The 16,454-nt window shown below is 30.8% G+C and overlaps 1 protein-coding gene and 1 non-coding gene across 2 annotated transcripts in view; one reads left to right on the top strand and one right to left on the bottom strand.

The window, feature by feature from the left end:
• Positions 1 to 943: 943 nt before the first annotated feature.
• Positions 944 to 1,016, bottom strand: Trnaa-agc (transfer RNA alanine (anticodon AGC)). Its single transcript has one exon. It is a non-coding gene; the product is annotated as a tRNA-Ala (tRNA).
• Positions 1,017 to 4,918: 3,902 nt separating this feature from the next.
• LOC129988908 (cyclin-dependent kinase inhibitor 1B-like) overlaps positions 4,919 to 16,454 on the top strand; it is a 47,378-nt gene continuing 35,842 nt past the window's right edge. The window contains exon 1 of the mRNA XM_056097198.1: positions 4,919 to 5,510. Within this exon, the coding sequence (XP_055953173.1) occupies positions 5,138 to 5,510 (373 nt within the window). The 5' untranslated portion in view covers positions 4,919 to 5,137. The remainder of the gene's footprint in view (positions 5,511 to 16,454) is intronic.

Raw genomic sequence — 16,454 nt, 5'->3', positions numbered from 1 at the left:
TTGATGCAAATTACGAGTTTGATAAGTAAATATGTCCAAATTTCACCTGTGTAGCTTTTTGTGTTCCCGAATTATTGAATTTTGAATAAGGCAGACAAGCAAACAATTTTAAAAATGATTTTCTCCAACTTATAAAAGTGTTATACCTGGAGAATTTTCAGAAGCTTATAATGTTGTTTATTGCGTATCATCCATGGAATCAAGCGACTAGGAAATTGCGGATTATCCTCAAAATAACAATAAAAAGTCACATATCAATACGGAAATGCTTTTGAAATCTTTGTTTATTAAAAATAGGGGTTATATAAATACAAATAGGATAAAAAAAATAATAGCTTTCCGTGTTTACAAGTTTGTTGTTTTACTTATTTGTTTGTTTGTTTCTTATGGCACTTGCCACTGACAAGCCCGCTGTTACGAAGACAGCGATTTAAGCCTTTGGGGAACGTCTCTTATTTTTTATAGCAGCGCCAACTAGGGCCAAGAGTACGACTTTGCTACTCACGCATCACTCATTCGCTTGCACAACCCCTTTTTACAGGAGGGCACATTCACACATCTCACAGATAGAACAACAGAAGAACAACCATGCCCAAACCGGGACTCGAACCCGGGACGCCCAGATCACGGGGAAGACGCGCTACCCTTATGCCAGGACGCTGGCACTTATTTGTATATATATATATATATTACGCAATTTAAATAACTTTGTGTATTGACAAACACTTTCATGATCACTTCATCGTTATTGAAAATGTTACTGCACTAGCAAATTATATTTACACCTGTCGAAATTCTAAAACAGAGGTACTGGAATTGATACCCGGCGCCTCTCGCATGCTAAGCAAGCGCCTTACTATCTGAGCTACACCCCCTGCGGATAAGTGTTCATAGTATACAATTTTTTTACAAGAAATTGCATGGGTTGCAAAAGAGTAAAATTTGGAGGCGCCGGGTATCGATCCCGGTACCTCTCGCATGCTAAGCGAGCGCTCTACCATCTGAGCTACGCCCCCTTCGACAGTTAAGTGCTACGAGTTCTTTTTGATCTAGTGACCTACTAAGAGGGATTCGTCATCTAATTCTTCAACCCCGCATCTACGCTGAATTGGAATTAGTGCTTTTTTTTTATATATACCCCGTGGTTTACATTGGCTTTTGCGTTAACCCTTTTTTTTTTTATAGCTTTGAGCTACAATGTGCTATGACCCAAATTCGCTTTTAGGCGTCTTATTGCCAAAGGTAGTGCACGTTATGCACCCTGTATTATGAACTTTTTAATTCAATTAAAATTTTAACAAATTTTTAATTTAATAGCATGTTAAGGATTCATTTTTGTTTATTTTTTTATTTTAGTAACTTCGTAAATATATTTTTTTCCATTTGTTTATTTTTTTAAGATGTGTCACAGGAAAAAAATGACTGAATTAATCAAAATTTTGAAAAATTAACCTTAATTATTAATTAATGATTTTCTTATTAACAGATAAAAGCACTTAATTATTGTGATAGATTATAAGGTAATAATAAACTTCAAACATATATAATTTTGAAATTTGTTATTTTATAAGACCTGTCAAGTGGTATACAGCATAAACAGTCAAATGAATAATAAATATTCCAATATATAATAAATAAATAATTAATTACATTTTAATTTACTTAATAATATACCACTTTTTGGGGCCACGGTGGCAAATTTCAGCTTTGAACCCGGAGAGTTTCAGGTTCGAGACCCAATTCCACCGTAGAACCGTCGTGTAAGCGGGTCTAGTGCGCATTAAATCCGTCGGAGCCAAATCTCCCACTAGTGTGGTGTGGAAGTTTGAAGAAGGGGAATGCCAGTTCAGGTGTCATCCTCGTTATCCCACGGCGGTTCAAAATTACGAGGTCAGTTTCAAAACAGCCCTAGGTTGCTTTAAAAGGGACGTTAATATAACTAAACCAAGCCACCTTTTACAGCCAGCTTATTCCTCTTAGAATATTGACTTTCTTGACCATTTAACTAATAATATGGAATGCATTTATTTATTTTGACATAATGCACAAAACTTCGTATGATATTATGGAAAAATATGAATTTTGTAGAATAAGTTGACTATATTACTGCATGTACGAATTAAAAAACGTATATACTAGGAAATGAATACGAAATTGAAAATTGTGCTTCCGTTGAGTCGAAAGAAAACCATTTCTTCTCTTAATTTTAATATTGGTAAGATCACGAGACGGAATACTGTTCTTTTCAGCATTCTAAGACGACCACTTTTCGGCGGTTCTATCTCATTAAGGGGTGGTATACGAAAGGATGTGCGTCAGTTCCGGAATCTACTTACTTTATTGCTAAATGTAAAAATCTCTTCATTTTCTCTTTCCTCTCGTCCCTATTTTGCCGAATTAAATCCATCTGAACGCATGCGCAAAAGCGCGGAGGGTATTAGAATCTGTTGGCAAATGATAGCTGAAGTATTAACACTAAAGAAACACGTCCTGACTCTTGCGCAAAAGCATGGAGGGTTCTAGAATCCAAGAGTGAACAGTATGCTGTTCGTTCTTGTTACTGTGCTTTCTTTAACAGTTTGAATTTTGAATAGTCCCTGCATAACAGAAACGTAAACATACAATGACGTCTTTCATTGGTGATGCAGGCGAATTTCAAATTTTACGTAAAGTTAATCAGAGTTTTCACCGACTTAACTAAGCTTTTGAATTCAAGTTCGCGAATTTTGTGATTTGATATATATTAACAGATATCAAGACTGAGTCAATAATCCTTGATCAAATAATCTCTGGTGGATATATTTTAAAATATATAGTTTAACGCACAGAAATTGATATTTAATGTATATAATGGGAGGTTCGCGTGTTGTGATATCTTGTTGGAATGGTGTGGAAGTCTGGAAAATGGAAAACACTATGTATCAGGTGGTATTTATCATTTTGCAAGACTTCAATTTTGACAATAATTCACAACTAAACTGCTATTCATATTGTATGGTTTAAGAGCTTTAATGTAATTTGACAAACCAATCAGTCAATCCATAATTTAAAGCGTAGTTAATGTGGAAGAATTCTTAAGAATAGAATGTGAAGTAATTGTGTCTTCATAAGAAAAAAGAAAAAGATTAAAGTACATTTGTTTAATTAATGACACTTTAGCAGTTCAATGCACAAACAAACACAAATGTGTCGAATGTTTGCATACAGCCAAAATTCAAATAGAGATGGCATAGACAGAATGAATTAGCAGTTATTTTTAAGGGAAAAAAAATCAATTTATTTCACAGTATGGTTAAACTAAAAAGCGTGTTTACCTTTATTCGTACATAAACATGTTTCGTATTTCATAGCAAAGTAAAAGGAAAAAAAAAAAAAAAAAAAAAAAAAAAGCAATATCTTTATTTTGGGTCTCTTCATTCCTTTTGATTCCGTCCAAAATATGATAGAGTACTACAATAATAGTCGCAGAACTATGTATTAATTCCTAAATTTTTGCATTTTCGAATCAATAATCTTTCAATGAATTACGTTCAAAATTTGATTAATATTCACAAATTTATTAATAAATCCACATGCCAAATTCCATCCATTTAGTAATCTGTATTTTTGAGCTATCGTATTTATACGATTATCATCGAATGAACAAACTGATTTTTCAAAAATGGTAATAATCCCCAAAAATATAGAAATTTGATGAAAAAGTTTCATGCCAGTAACTAACTCATTGCAGCTTTGAGTTATTGTTTTCACAGACTAACAGACAGACAAAAATGTGCAAATTCAGAGTAGTCTGATGATTTATAAAAATGTTAAGATAGAATTTTCTTTCTGGATGGTTATAATGCTTTTTCTTTGCATTTATTATATGCGAGAAAATAAAACGAGTTGTAAATAGATTTCTTTTTGTTATTTGGTGAGCAAATTTCGTATAGATATATTTTTTTTCACATTTCTTATTCATGATTTTTTGAAGTAATTTAATTGGTCTTATAGGTTTTTTAAAAAATGCAGAGAGTCAATTAAATGCCTGCTTGTGGCATTTCTACATTGAATTATTCAGACAAACTTAATTTATGTTTAAAATTTATATTAATTCTTATAGAAAATGTAATACTAAAGTTTTAGAAGGAATTTCTTTTCATTAATTAAGATAATGAAAAATTAAAAGATTAATAGCAAAATACTTACTTTTGATGAAATGGTTGCTTTCAATTTTCATGATCGAACACTGAAACAATTAATTATACTATAAACTAAAAAAAAAAAAAAAAAATCTTTAAAAGAACCCTTCGAAATACATTTTTAATTTATAACGGTTGATAATATGTTGCAAAGTGAAATTTCAGTGATAAATATAAACTCATTTAAATTACATTCTATATATACTCTTTCTTTGTAAATTTCTTTGGGAAATTTTTTTTGTATAATTTCTTTTCCATACATAGAATAAATATTGGGATATTTCTTTTCTATACATAGCAGCAATTTTTTTTTACCTAACACCTCTACCTACAAAATCAACTTCATATAAATCAAAATGCTTTACACATATCTGAAAAAAAATGTTAAAGAATTTTATTAAACGTGATCAAAATGTACCTAATTAGAATACAATCTATTAATTAAAAATATTCTTAACTTTATTTCATTTGATAATCTAGTTATAGAAGGAATAGAAAGCGTTATTCACACACAGCGAATTCTTTAAATTTCACAATTTGATGGGACTACGATCGTTCGTGTTAATTGGCGAAATGCTGCATACAAGTGCTCGCCAATTTGTCGCCAACTACAACCCTACAACGGGAGCTCGAAATCAAAATATCACCAAAAAGTGAGCGCAGCGCAGAGGGAGGGAGCCGGGGGAAGGAAGAAATAAAAAAAGAATAAAAACGGTTACAGCGTGTGGAGAAGTTTGAAAATCGTTCTCCTCATTGCCATTCGTCGGTTGGGGTTCGTAGAGTCAGGGCGTTCAAAAGACAGGAGCGTTCTGGACGAGGTAGTGTGCTGCTCACCATTAACGAAACGTTCGGTTTAACGTCGCGTGGAATTTCCCCAACCAAGTCATCTGTTTATTTTTATTGCTTTAGCGCACGTTACAGTTAATTATTTTTTGTGCATATTATTTTCGACAGCGATGTGCACTGTTCAAGTGCTGCTGTTCGCCGATGTTATGGGGCGCACGAATTCAGTTCAAGGTGTTCGTTCCGGGGCGGGGGTGTGCCGGCGGCTGTTCGCAAACGATCCGTCGGAGCGGGCCGACCCTTCCGTTTTTCTGAAGCGTATGGAGGATCAGCTTCGACAGAGGGACAAGGAAAGGTGGAACTTCGATTTCCAGACAGAAACGCCCTTAGCGGGGCGGTATCAGTGGATGCCCGTCAGCGCCCCGGCACCGAAGAAGGACAAAACAATTGCGGTAGCGGAGGCTAGTCCTGCGCAATCTACTTCTAGTTCGATGCAGGCATCGAAAAGAAAAAGGAGCAATACTTCAACTCAACCCAAAATAACAGGTAAGTGGAGACATTTTTTTAACACTGTACATGATTAAAAATCGTTTGCTCTACAATTATGCATGTCAGAGGGTCGTTTAAATAATAGAAAACTTACATATGTAATTGACAACTCTGGCATCGTTAATTTAAATTCTGTTTCAGTAAAAGTAAATTTTTTATACAAGATGATCATGAAATTTCTAAATTGGTATATCTCGACCGTTAAATTAAATTTTAAAATGTTCATAAAATTATAAATCGAAAAACATTAAAATTTCGTTATATAAAGTTAATTTAATAGAGCGTTAATTTTTAAGAAACTCAGCGTTTATTGCGAATTGGGGCTTTGAAATCTTTAGATTTGGATGTTTTATTCTTAAAATCTTGTTTTACAATTAAATTATTTGTGCACCGAAAAACTACTTAATGTATCAAAAAGTATTAAATATTTATAAAAGTATAATGTATCATTTTTTATTTTATTTTTTGAGTATTTAAATTGAAATATTATATAATGGTATTTTATTTATGGTGAGGTTTGTTTGTTTAATTATTCCTGTTATATTTTGAAAACATGAAAATGAGCATCAAAATAAAAATTTCATAAAAATATCCCGAGAGAAAAAAGCTGTTGATTTGAAAAGAACAAACATAGATAACGTATTTTCTAAAGATAACGTAATAAACATATGTAATTAAAATCTGAGAGACAGTTGGAGAAAAACCTTAAAAGAAAAGTGAAATAACATTTTGTAATTTACCTCTTTACACTTACTGTCAATATAGGTAATTTCAGTAAACGCTATCAAATGTTTAAAAAAGAATAATAAAGTCTATTTCAAGGATCTTAATTTAAAGATTTATTTAAGAACAAGTTTTAAATTTTTAAAAAGTAAGAATTCTGTGATTAAAATTTTTATATCAAATTTTCTACGAAATTCGATGTTTCCTTCTATTCATTGTGTCAAATAAGACATACAAGAAACTATATTACTTTTACCTACGTAAAAACAACTAGCTGTGAACGACCAGATATGAAAATAACTCTAAAATAAATATGAGACAGCTATGGATATGAAAAACAACTAGTATGTTTTTAAAGTTTAACGCTGAAAAACTTAATGTAAATATTTTCAAAAAGTATGTTTTGATTTCTGACACCCAGTATACATTTGCATCTTAGGTAGCATTACAAATCAAAATTCGCCATTTGTTTTCATTTATTGATTTTTTTAAGAGACAGAACACGAGTGTAAATATACATTAACACCTAAAGTTTCGAATGAACCGTAATTGTTCCGAGACCATTTTTTAACAATATTTCTCACTCTATATAGCAGTTTGCCGATTTTCCTTTGCTAAACACGTTCAAAATCAAATTTCCAGTCTAGATTTTTGACCTTGAAAGGTTTATTCTAACATTTACTATTTGCAAGAACAGAACATAAATTTTACATGCAAGGTATCTGATATTTTTTAAAAAAGATTATTGCTAACTTAATTCTTTCTTAGTATGCCTTTATTTGTTATGTTAATCAGTCGCATTATCTGCTTCAGTTAAAAATATACGGAATATTATATATGTTATTGCAGCGGTGATCGCAATGTAAATTGAGAAGTTTTTAAATTCTATCTTAAAAAGACCACGATTTTTTTTAAAATAGAATCTACTAAATTCTATAAACTATTTGTATATAAATTTTATTCTTAGATCTATATAAACAAATAATAACATGCGAATTGTTTCTGATTTACTAATGTTGACCTATTTTTCTTAGAATTTGTCTTCCCACAATTTTCTAACGAGTGCCCTTGTTACCATTTTCTCACAATCCCGCCGTCCCAATCACGCGACGTTCGAAAGGCTTAATTCTAAGGCTTACCGTTCGATTTAGAACACGGCGTCTTCTGCAAGCTATCGTAGCGAAGAAGTTTCTGTCCTTAGCTGAAACGAAGCAAAACTGAGTATGCCTACATGAATATCCATTCTTTATCGTTTGGTAATTCTGAGCGATTAAAGTGTTGCCAGTTGAAATAAAATAAAGAAAAGTTGCCAGTTCAAATAAATAAATTAAGTGTTACACCAGTTGCTTAATAATTAAAGCTTCATTATTCAAATTCTGTATTTATACTGGTTGAAATATTTTAGGTCAAAATTGTTTAAAGAAAACATCTGATAAAGTTGTTTTAATACTGATTCAAAAGCATTTATATATTTGTTGATTTCATGAGTCCGAATTCAGTAGAATGAATGTTCTTTTAGAACGTGTCACTCATGTAAATATTTTAATTCTAGACATCTCTAGATAACTAAAGAAACAAACATTAAGTGATTGCGAAAACACTTTTCAGACTGCTAAAGCAAACTAATTACGTTCTCAAACCAAATTTCTGTTTAGTCTTAAGCCAAATCAATTCAAACTGAATGAAATCAATACTATTTAATCTAGCAGATCTAGCATGTTTTATATTTGTATATAATCAGACTTCTAATCAGATCAGTTGTAAGTTTTCATTTGAAGGATACTCAGAAAATCAATATTTGGAAAATTTAACAATTTTATATGTTGTTGTTTTTTATGTTTAATGCTAAAAAGTTATAATGTAACTAACTGCTTTTTGCAAATTAGTGAAATTAATACTATTTTGTAATTTAAATTCGTTGATCGAAAAGGAAAATAATTAACTGAGTTAATTTGTCCTTAAACCTTGACATATCAATATGCATATTATGAGTAGCTATTGCTACTTTTTAACTTAAAAATGAATAGTTAGTTAATGCACGATTTCATAATCATAAGATTTTAAGACAAGAATATAGGAAACAAGTTTTGCCTTCACACGTTCTGTACTTATCACATTTCTCAATTTTTCACTCTGCGATCGCTTTCTCTTCCTTTTTTGGTTGCGATTTATTTGTATTAAACATTCATCATAAAAGCTAAACGTTATATTAAATTATCGTTACACTTTATGAGATTTTTTTTATTTCACTAGGAGTGCTGCAGCGGTAACATTCTTCATTAATATCGAAGGAAAATATAGTTCCAATTTCGCCATTTTTTTTAAGCCATAGAATCGAATTGAGCCTCAATGTTTGAAAGGCCTCGAAAAATTAGATATTTTCTGTTAATCCATCTTCGCTTGTGAATGAAGTGTATGCGTAAAGAGTGATGGCTGTTTTTATCGTCTGCAGCCAGGGTCGTGCGCAAACAAGTGGATGTTGGATCAGGCGTTCGCCTTTTGGCGGGAACTGGGACTTTTCGTCATTGTGCGCCGCCGATTTTTATTGTCTTCTTTCAGTAACCTCAAGTTATGTTTGACACTTTTAATAGCCATTTTATAAATTGCTCCACATACTTTAATTTTGGAGGGAAAAATGGCGAAAGTGTTCGATAGCCATAAATGAATTTTTCAATCGATGTAAATAATAAACAAAACTAAAGCAAAATAATAACAATAGTAATGAATCTCAGTAATCTCAAACATGTGATGTAATTTGATGCATTAAAATTTCAATAAAAATATGCCGTTTAGTGAAAAATTAAAAAAAAAAAATCATTTGAAAGAGTTGAAGTATTTTTCGTTATAATGCTAAGCCTACTTTATGATATTAAAGGTATGAAATCATTCCGTTATGTGCGTTAGCCATTTTCTGTCAAATTTAATACAAAATGTTTGGTTATGAATTGACTAGTTTTCAAGTTATTTTATTATAACTAGCATTTTTTGTTTAACTTTTTATATTTTTCCTCACTTAAAACAATTCATAGAAAATGTAAGAAATATATTCTGATTATGATACTCCTCATGATAAACATGTTTCATTGGATACTATTGGTCATTGAGCTGTAAAATTTCCATCTGCCACGATAATTATAGCATAATTTAAAATTATTTTAATAACATAATTTATAAACAACAAATCATTTAATGTGAAGTATATTATTCGTTATCATTTTAAGCTACTTGATGGTTATTTAACAAATTATTTAATGTCAAATATGGCAATTAAATTTACGCTTTTCAACAATATATAGCTGAAGATTTAAACTTTTAAGATTCACTATTTATAAAAAAAATAATTATTGTAAACAATTAGAATTGTGTTTTTTTTTTCTGTACAGTCGCATTCTGAAATATGCGTTGCAAGCAACAATTTAAAAAAAAAATATATATATATGTACTGAGCGTTCGTTTTAATTGATTGTATTAAAAATGTTTTCACAACGATGGCAGTGATTATTGTTAAATATATATTTTTAAATAATGTCGTGAAGATGTTTCTGTTTTTACATTGATAATTATATAACTGCTAATCAGTACTGATATTTAAGCGCACGCTGTATTGATGAATTTATGAGTTCTATTTCACATAAATTTCTGTTTAATCGTGCTTCGTTCTCATGTTTAAGAAAAGGAAAGTCTTTCAAGATCTGCCTGTGCTAAATGACATCGAATACAAAGCTCTGGCGATCTGGCAACATCCATCTCTGTTTCGCTTCTATCAGAGCGATTTACTCTCCTGATGCAAACACCCCTAATCTTTCTATCTATCCCCTTCCCCTCCTAACCCATGGGTAATTGGTTCCTCGCGTCCAAGGTATACAGCACACGTTCGTTCTGTCCCGAGGGTGTTTTGCTTTGAATGGAAGTGAAGCGAAACACCTGTTCCTTCTTGAGAAGTGTTTCTTTCTGTTGGAAGTTTTCTGGGGGTGTTCTAGCAAAGGGTGGGACGGATAAGTGCTGAGTTATTGAACCTCGCATCCTCTATGCACAGTTATAGAAAAATTATTGTGACAAAATTGTAACTTATGTGAAAGTCATATATTTTCCAGTTAATAACTACCTCTTAAAAAAATATCATGAGAAGCTAAACTTACGTTCTAATACAATTTGAAATTCATAATTGACCATTCGAACTGATTTAAAAAGGAAAATAAAATGTAAAAATAAGTATTTGTTTTTACAAAATATAGTATTTTGCTCTAAAAATATTCGCCATTATTTTAAGCAACTTTATTGTTATTTCTCATTTCAAAAAAGGGGAAAGGATTGAAATAAATCTTTAAAAATTATTTTCATATAATGATTGTTAAAATCTTTTGACTTGAAACTTCAGAAATACAGATTAAAAGAAATTAAAAATTAGGGATGAAATAAGAAAACAATTTCCGTTTTTGACGTTAAAGTGTCAATTAGACAATGCTTTATAATGCAGTATAAGTAGAAAATTGTTTAGTAGCCATATTTTCACATTTGGCACTTTACCACTTTTAGCTCTCGAATTTTTAATGGCAAGAACTGTCATTTTGTCAAACTTAAATATACTTTTTATTCAATTATAATGTGTTCCTTAAAATAACAAAGCTTTGTGATTTTTCAGCTGATTTTCTTAAAAACTTTTATTTGCCTTAATAATTTAAACAGAATATAATTTGATGTAAAGCAATAGTAAAAAAAAAAAAAAAAAAAAAAGTAAAAAAACAACATAATACTACTCTCTAATCTATTGTGATAATGTTGTTTTCTACAAAGAATTAATTTCTATGAAAATAATTCTGGAAAATGCTTGAATATCAAATGCTGGCAATAGTATTTGTTTTATTTGTATTAGTCTAAAGTAAAGAGCTAAGAAAAGAAATTATATTCCACTATTTCTTTATTTGTGAATTTTCATATATTTTCATATTTTTGTCTATATATTTGTACTATATAAACTCAAATATTAGATTAATGCAAATATTATATAAACTCATATTAAATATTATATAAACCCAAAATACTGATTGTGATAATATTGCATTCTGCAAAGAATACATTTCTATGAAAGTGATTCTGCAGAATGCCTGAATATCTGATATTGGTTGTAGCATTTCTTTTAGAACTTTATCCCGCCGAATCAGTCCAAAGTATCACAGGACGTTATATAAAGTTCTTTTCCACTCTTTCCCTATTTGTGAATTTTCATCTATCCTCTAGTCTACATATTTCCTTTTCGTGTTTCTGCACGGAGACCTCGTGACACAATTTTTCCCGAAGAAACGACTCTTCACGCAACGGCACAAAAATACCCGGAAAAATGAAACTTTTCTCTCGTGACATCACATCGGTTGCTATGACAACCCACGTCACCTTGCGCGCCTATGCAAAGACACTGACTGAATCATGTATAAATCCCGTCCTTATCAAAGAAATGCTCCTGACTCATTTTATTTGCTAATAATCCTTGAATAAAAAAAATAAATTTAAAAAAAATAAATTACGGAGCAAATTCAGATAAAACTCCTGTTCATTCTTGTTCGCGCAGAACAGAACTGTTCGGATTCAAACCAATCACCAATTTTTTCTGCGATTCCAAATCACTGTTTTTTTTTATCTGTGATTTTTGTGATTGAGAGCTAAGACATATATGTCAGTTATCTACGAGAGTCATCGTCTGTACTTGATCTTAAAATGATATGCATTTGGGTTTGTTTTTCTCTTTTTAAAAATACAAAAGTAAACAGGGGGCGTTTCATAAATCAATCATAAGTCATCTGACTAATTAAATGATTTCTTTCTAGTTTATTGATGCAATATGGCAATGGGAAAAATTAAAGAATTAAGCTGTCTGCAATAAAATTCCAGACAGTGAGTGGGTTTTAAATAAAAATAATGGTTTTTTTTTATATTTACTTATATATTATTTTATATTTACTTACGTTACTTACATTCTAGGTTTAAGAAAACTCATTTTTATTCAAGAATAATAATCGATATTCAATTCAATCTTTATCGATATTCATGTTATGACGAATATATGTTAAATTTGATAAACTTTTGTTCAGAATTACTGTAATTGAAATGTAATATGTTTCTGTATAATATTTTTTCCCCTTTACTGCTTCTTAAATATAACATTTTACATTAATCAAATACGTTCGGTGAAATTATAACCTTATAATTAAATTTTTATCAATTATGAAATATACGATTGTGTATATGGCTGATGAACGATTTTTTTATTAATTTCTTTATCATAGAAAAAAAATTAAAACGAGTTTCCGAGACTCTAACTTAATCTAACATAAATTCAATGAAAATATCTGAGTATTATTAAATTTTTATTATTAGGTTCTAAATGAAAACTTTATTGTACTAGCTGATGAAAGCACTAATAATTTTTTAACATCCAGAACATCAGATGGTGCTTACAGTGCTCAAACGTTTAGTGATGATGCCACCAAAAGAAAGAAAGAGACAAAAAAAATTATGCATCTAGATAAATTCAATGAAAATATCTGAGTGTTATTAAATTTTTATTATCGTGTACTAAATAAAAAAAAAATTAATATGCTAGTAGATGAATGCATGAGTCATTTTTTAACATCCAGAACATCAGATGGTGCTTACAGTGCCCTAACGTTTAGTGATGATGCCACCAAAAGAAAGAAAAAGACAGAAAAAAAAAAATGCATCGAGTCCCCCTGATTACTTTGCGGGGCAGGGGGAGAAAAAGCGAATCAGTGCTTTCACGACTGGCTGCAACGAATCCCTGGAAAGGGGCCTCCGAGGTCACGGGCCACCGAGAGGGAGAAAGGGGAAGAGAGTGAGATCGCGTGGCCACGTGACCCGCTGACGTCACTGGTGGGTGGCAAGATCCAGGGTTCCTCGTCAACGGCTGATGCAATTTCTGCTTGAAAATGATGGTCGTGGAGCTCATGCTATGAAATCAGTGAATGGTTTGTTAGAATCCATGCAATTGCTAGGGCTTCAGTTGCTTTTTACTCATTTTTGAAATTAAAATTCTCATAGCGAGGCACTGTGAATTGATTCAAGATAATAATATATTTTTAAAAAAACTATATCTGCTTTTTTTTTTTTTTTTTTGTGCGAGATGATACCTAGCTTTATTTAATGCTAATAACATTGAAAGAATTTATATCTCGAACTTCTACATCTTTTCCTAGAAAATATAATTGTTCCAAAACCCACTCTGCTTTGATAATTTTGACGTGTATTCCTTTTTTTAAAAAATGCATTTTATTTAATGGCGTATGACATTTTTTAATGTCATTTTTTGTGCCAAAAATGCCATTTTTTTTTTTTGCATTTTATGACATTAATGACACATTTAAAAAAATTAAATTAAACGTTTTTTAAATATTTTTTTAGGATTAGATACCAAGTTTTATTCAGTATTAATAACATTGAAAGAATTTATATCTCGAACATTTTTTTTTATTTTCCTAGAAACTATAAGTGCTTCAAAATTCACTCTACTTTAATAATTTTGATTTCCTTTCCTTAAAAAAAATCATTTTATTTGCGTTTATTTTAATTTCTAAGTATTTCCAAAGTTGCAAAGAGTGCTTATTATGGAATTTCAAAATACGATATAAGACAGACAAATCAACGAAATGAAAATCAATCAATAGGTGAAAAGAAATATTTTTTATTAAAATTTTATGGGTATAAAATTGTGATTGGTCACTTATGAATCTTAATTGAGTTTAAAAAAATGAAATATTATTTATTAAAATTTTATGGGTATAAAATTGTGATTGGTCACTTGTTATTAATCTCAATGATTTTTTAGAAAATGATTATTCATTTAGTGAATCAGCCACTAGATCAGCCCCTGAGCTCTTGATTTTTGTGTGTAATTTTTATTTTTCAGTTTAGTGGATCTTTTTTTGGGAACCATTTTTGTTTGCATCATCTATGGGGAACCTGAAAGTGCAACTAGTGTATAGTATACTTGTTCTTTTTTCAAGCAAGGTGAAATTATTTCTTTCATTTTTAACAAACAAATTATAACGATATTATAGCTTTTTACGAGTTTTGAGTATTGTATATGTGATACCCATGACCGTAACATATATACTGTATATGTGGTACCCATGATACAGAATAAATTTATTTTAACATTGGTCCTCATCAGGGATTTAGAAAACGTAAATGGTGTCCTTAGAATGATATTAATTTTTTTGCTCTTTCTCACCATATTTAACTTTTAAAAGTTACACAAAGGCAGTAACGTTTTGTTTTTGCACCCCCATCCCATACCAAGATTCTCATCCTGGGCAAATGTGTCCCGTTATTGTCTCCGTTGCTTAACCATTATCTTGAGTATTGCCACAAATGAAGAGCGTGTTATCGTTTTCGTTGATGAGCAGCTAGGGTGCACTAAAAACAAAACTTCCTTGAAGGTGACTCAGAGGAGCATTCACGCTTGGGGGATCCCTCTTAGAGGAGAACTTTTTGTTGCATTTTGCTCTGTGGCTCATTACCTCCAAACTCCCTTGCCCTCATTGTCTCCATCTCGCCACACCTCCTTTCACGCCTGCAGTTCATTTAAACCCCGCTTCCAAGGGAAATAAATTGACTACTTCGATCTTACAGAATGCTCTATTGCTTTTTCTCCTTCCCTTTCTATACACTACCTTAATGGTTTGTTTTGTCCATTTTTTTATTTGTTCGTCCAGGCTATAATAGTTATCTTCGACCTGCAATTAAATGACCAGATTTTTTCCGAACTAGCGCGACTTACTTGAATTGACCTCTTCTGTGTTTATCCCACGAGCGAAGTTTCTATATAAGCAAGAAATTTATCTCAATTTTCCTTAAAATCTTTATAAATGCATCTATTGGGATACTTAGATCTGTCTGTTTCTATCAAGTTTCAACCTGATTTTGTTCTTGGATTCAGTTTTCTTTGCGATAAAATTGCCAAATGATGTATAATTTGCTTGTCTTTTTTCGTTAATTCCGAATGAGAAAATATCTTATCAAAATCTAATATGTAATAAAAATAGCATTTCCAATAACAAATCAAGACAAAGTGATCGAATATCTCATTTATTTAAATCTCGCTCCAATACAATACGTGTCTAATACTAACTTAATATAGATAATCAAAATCTAATATAGAATAAAAATAGTATTTCCAATAACAAATCAAGACAAAGTGTTCGGATATCTCATTCATTTAAATCTTGCTCCAATACGGTACGTATCTAATACTAATATAATATAGATAATCAAAATCTAATATAGAATAAAAATAGCATGTATTTCCAAAAACAAGTTAAATCTCGCCTTAATACAGTGCGTATTCCCACAGTACAACTTCATTTTCCATAAAAAGGTTATTTCCTGATGTTGATATATTTATCTTATTTGGACTGTGCGAACTTTAATTTGTAATTTGAAATTGAATTATATAACTTTATCAAATCTATTCCATTCCATTACCCAGGAGGGTAATATGATTCCATTCTGTAATTACCCATTCCATTTAACTCAACAATTTTACATTAGTAAATCATAATTTTGTAATTAATTAGTTAAATTTTATAGTATATCTGTTCAATAATTATTTGAATTCTAGGATATTTATTCAAGATTAAAGAAATTCGTCAATATTAATATAATTTTCCAAATGTATACTTATTCTCATTTCTTTTTCAATCGATTCATAAATCATAATATTGGTTGAATTTAATTTATTATAAGATCTAGCCTTTTATATCAAATTATTCTAAATCGTCAACGTATTTTTGTTCCTTTTGTTTTGTAATGCTATGGGGGGGGGGCTTTCTCAGTCAGAGGTGAGTTGTGTGTCCTCCAGCTCTTCGAAAGCGAAATTTCGAAGTGAAACGAACGGAAACTCCACCCGCACCACACAATGGACCAACGGACGTCATCTTCTTTTGTTGTCATCTGAAGGTGAAACGAAAACAAACGCCGGACGCTGGACCTTTCATTCCTTTTTACACGCACTAAAAGCATCCATCTTTTGACACTTTTGGAAACATGAAGTTTTTTTGGGTTTTTTTTTTTTTTTGGTTAATATTTGTATTTATTTGGTACTGAATTTACTGAAGCGTTAAAAATGTATAACTATTCTTTGATATCAAAGGATGACTGCTGTTGTTTGATTCACCCTCTTAATGATATTTTGCTTATAGCCACCTT

This window comes from Argiope bruennichi, chromosome 10 (assembly GCF_947563725.1).
Source record: "Argiope bruennichi chromosome 10, qqArgBrue1.1, whole genome shotgun sequence".
In the NCBI taxonomy this organism is placed as follows: domain Eukaryota; kingdom Metazoa; phylum Arthropoda; class Arachnida; order Araneae; family Araneidae; genus Argiope; species Argiope bruennichi.
Note: the sequence above shows the minus strand (reverse complement) of the source record. Positions and strands in the feature narration are given on the sequence as shown.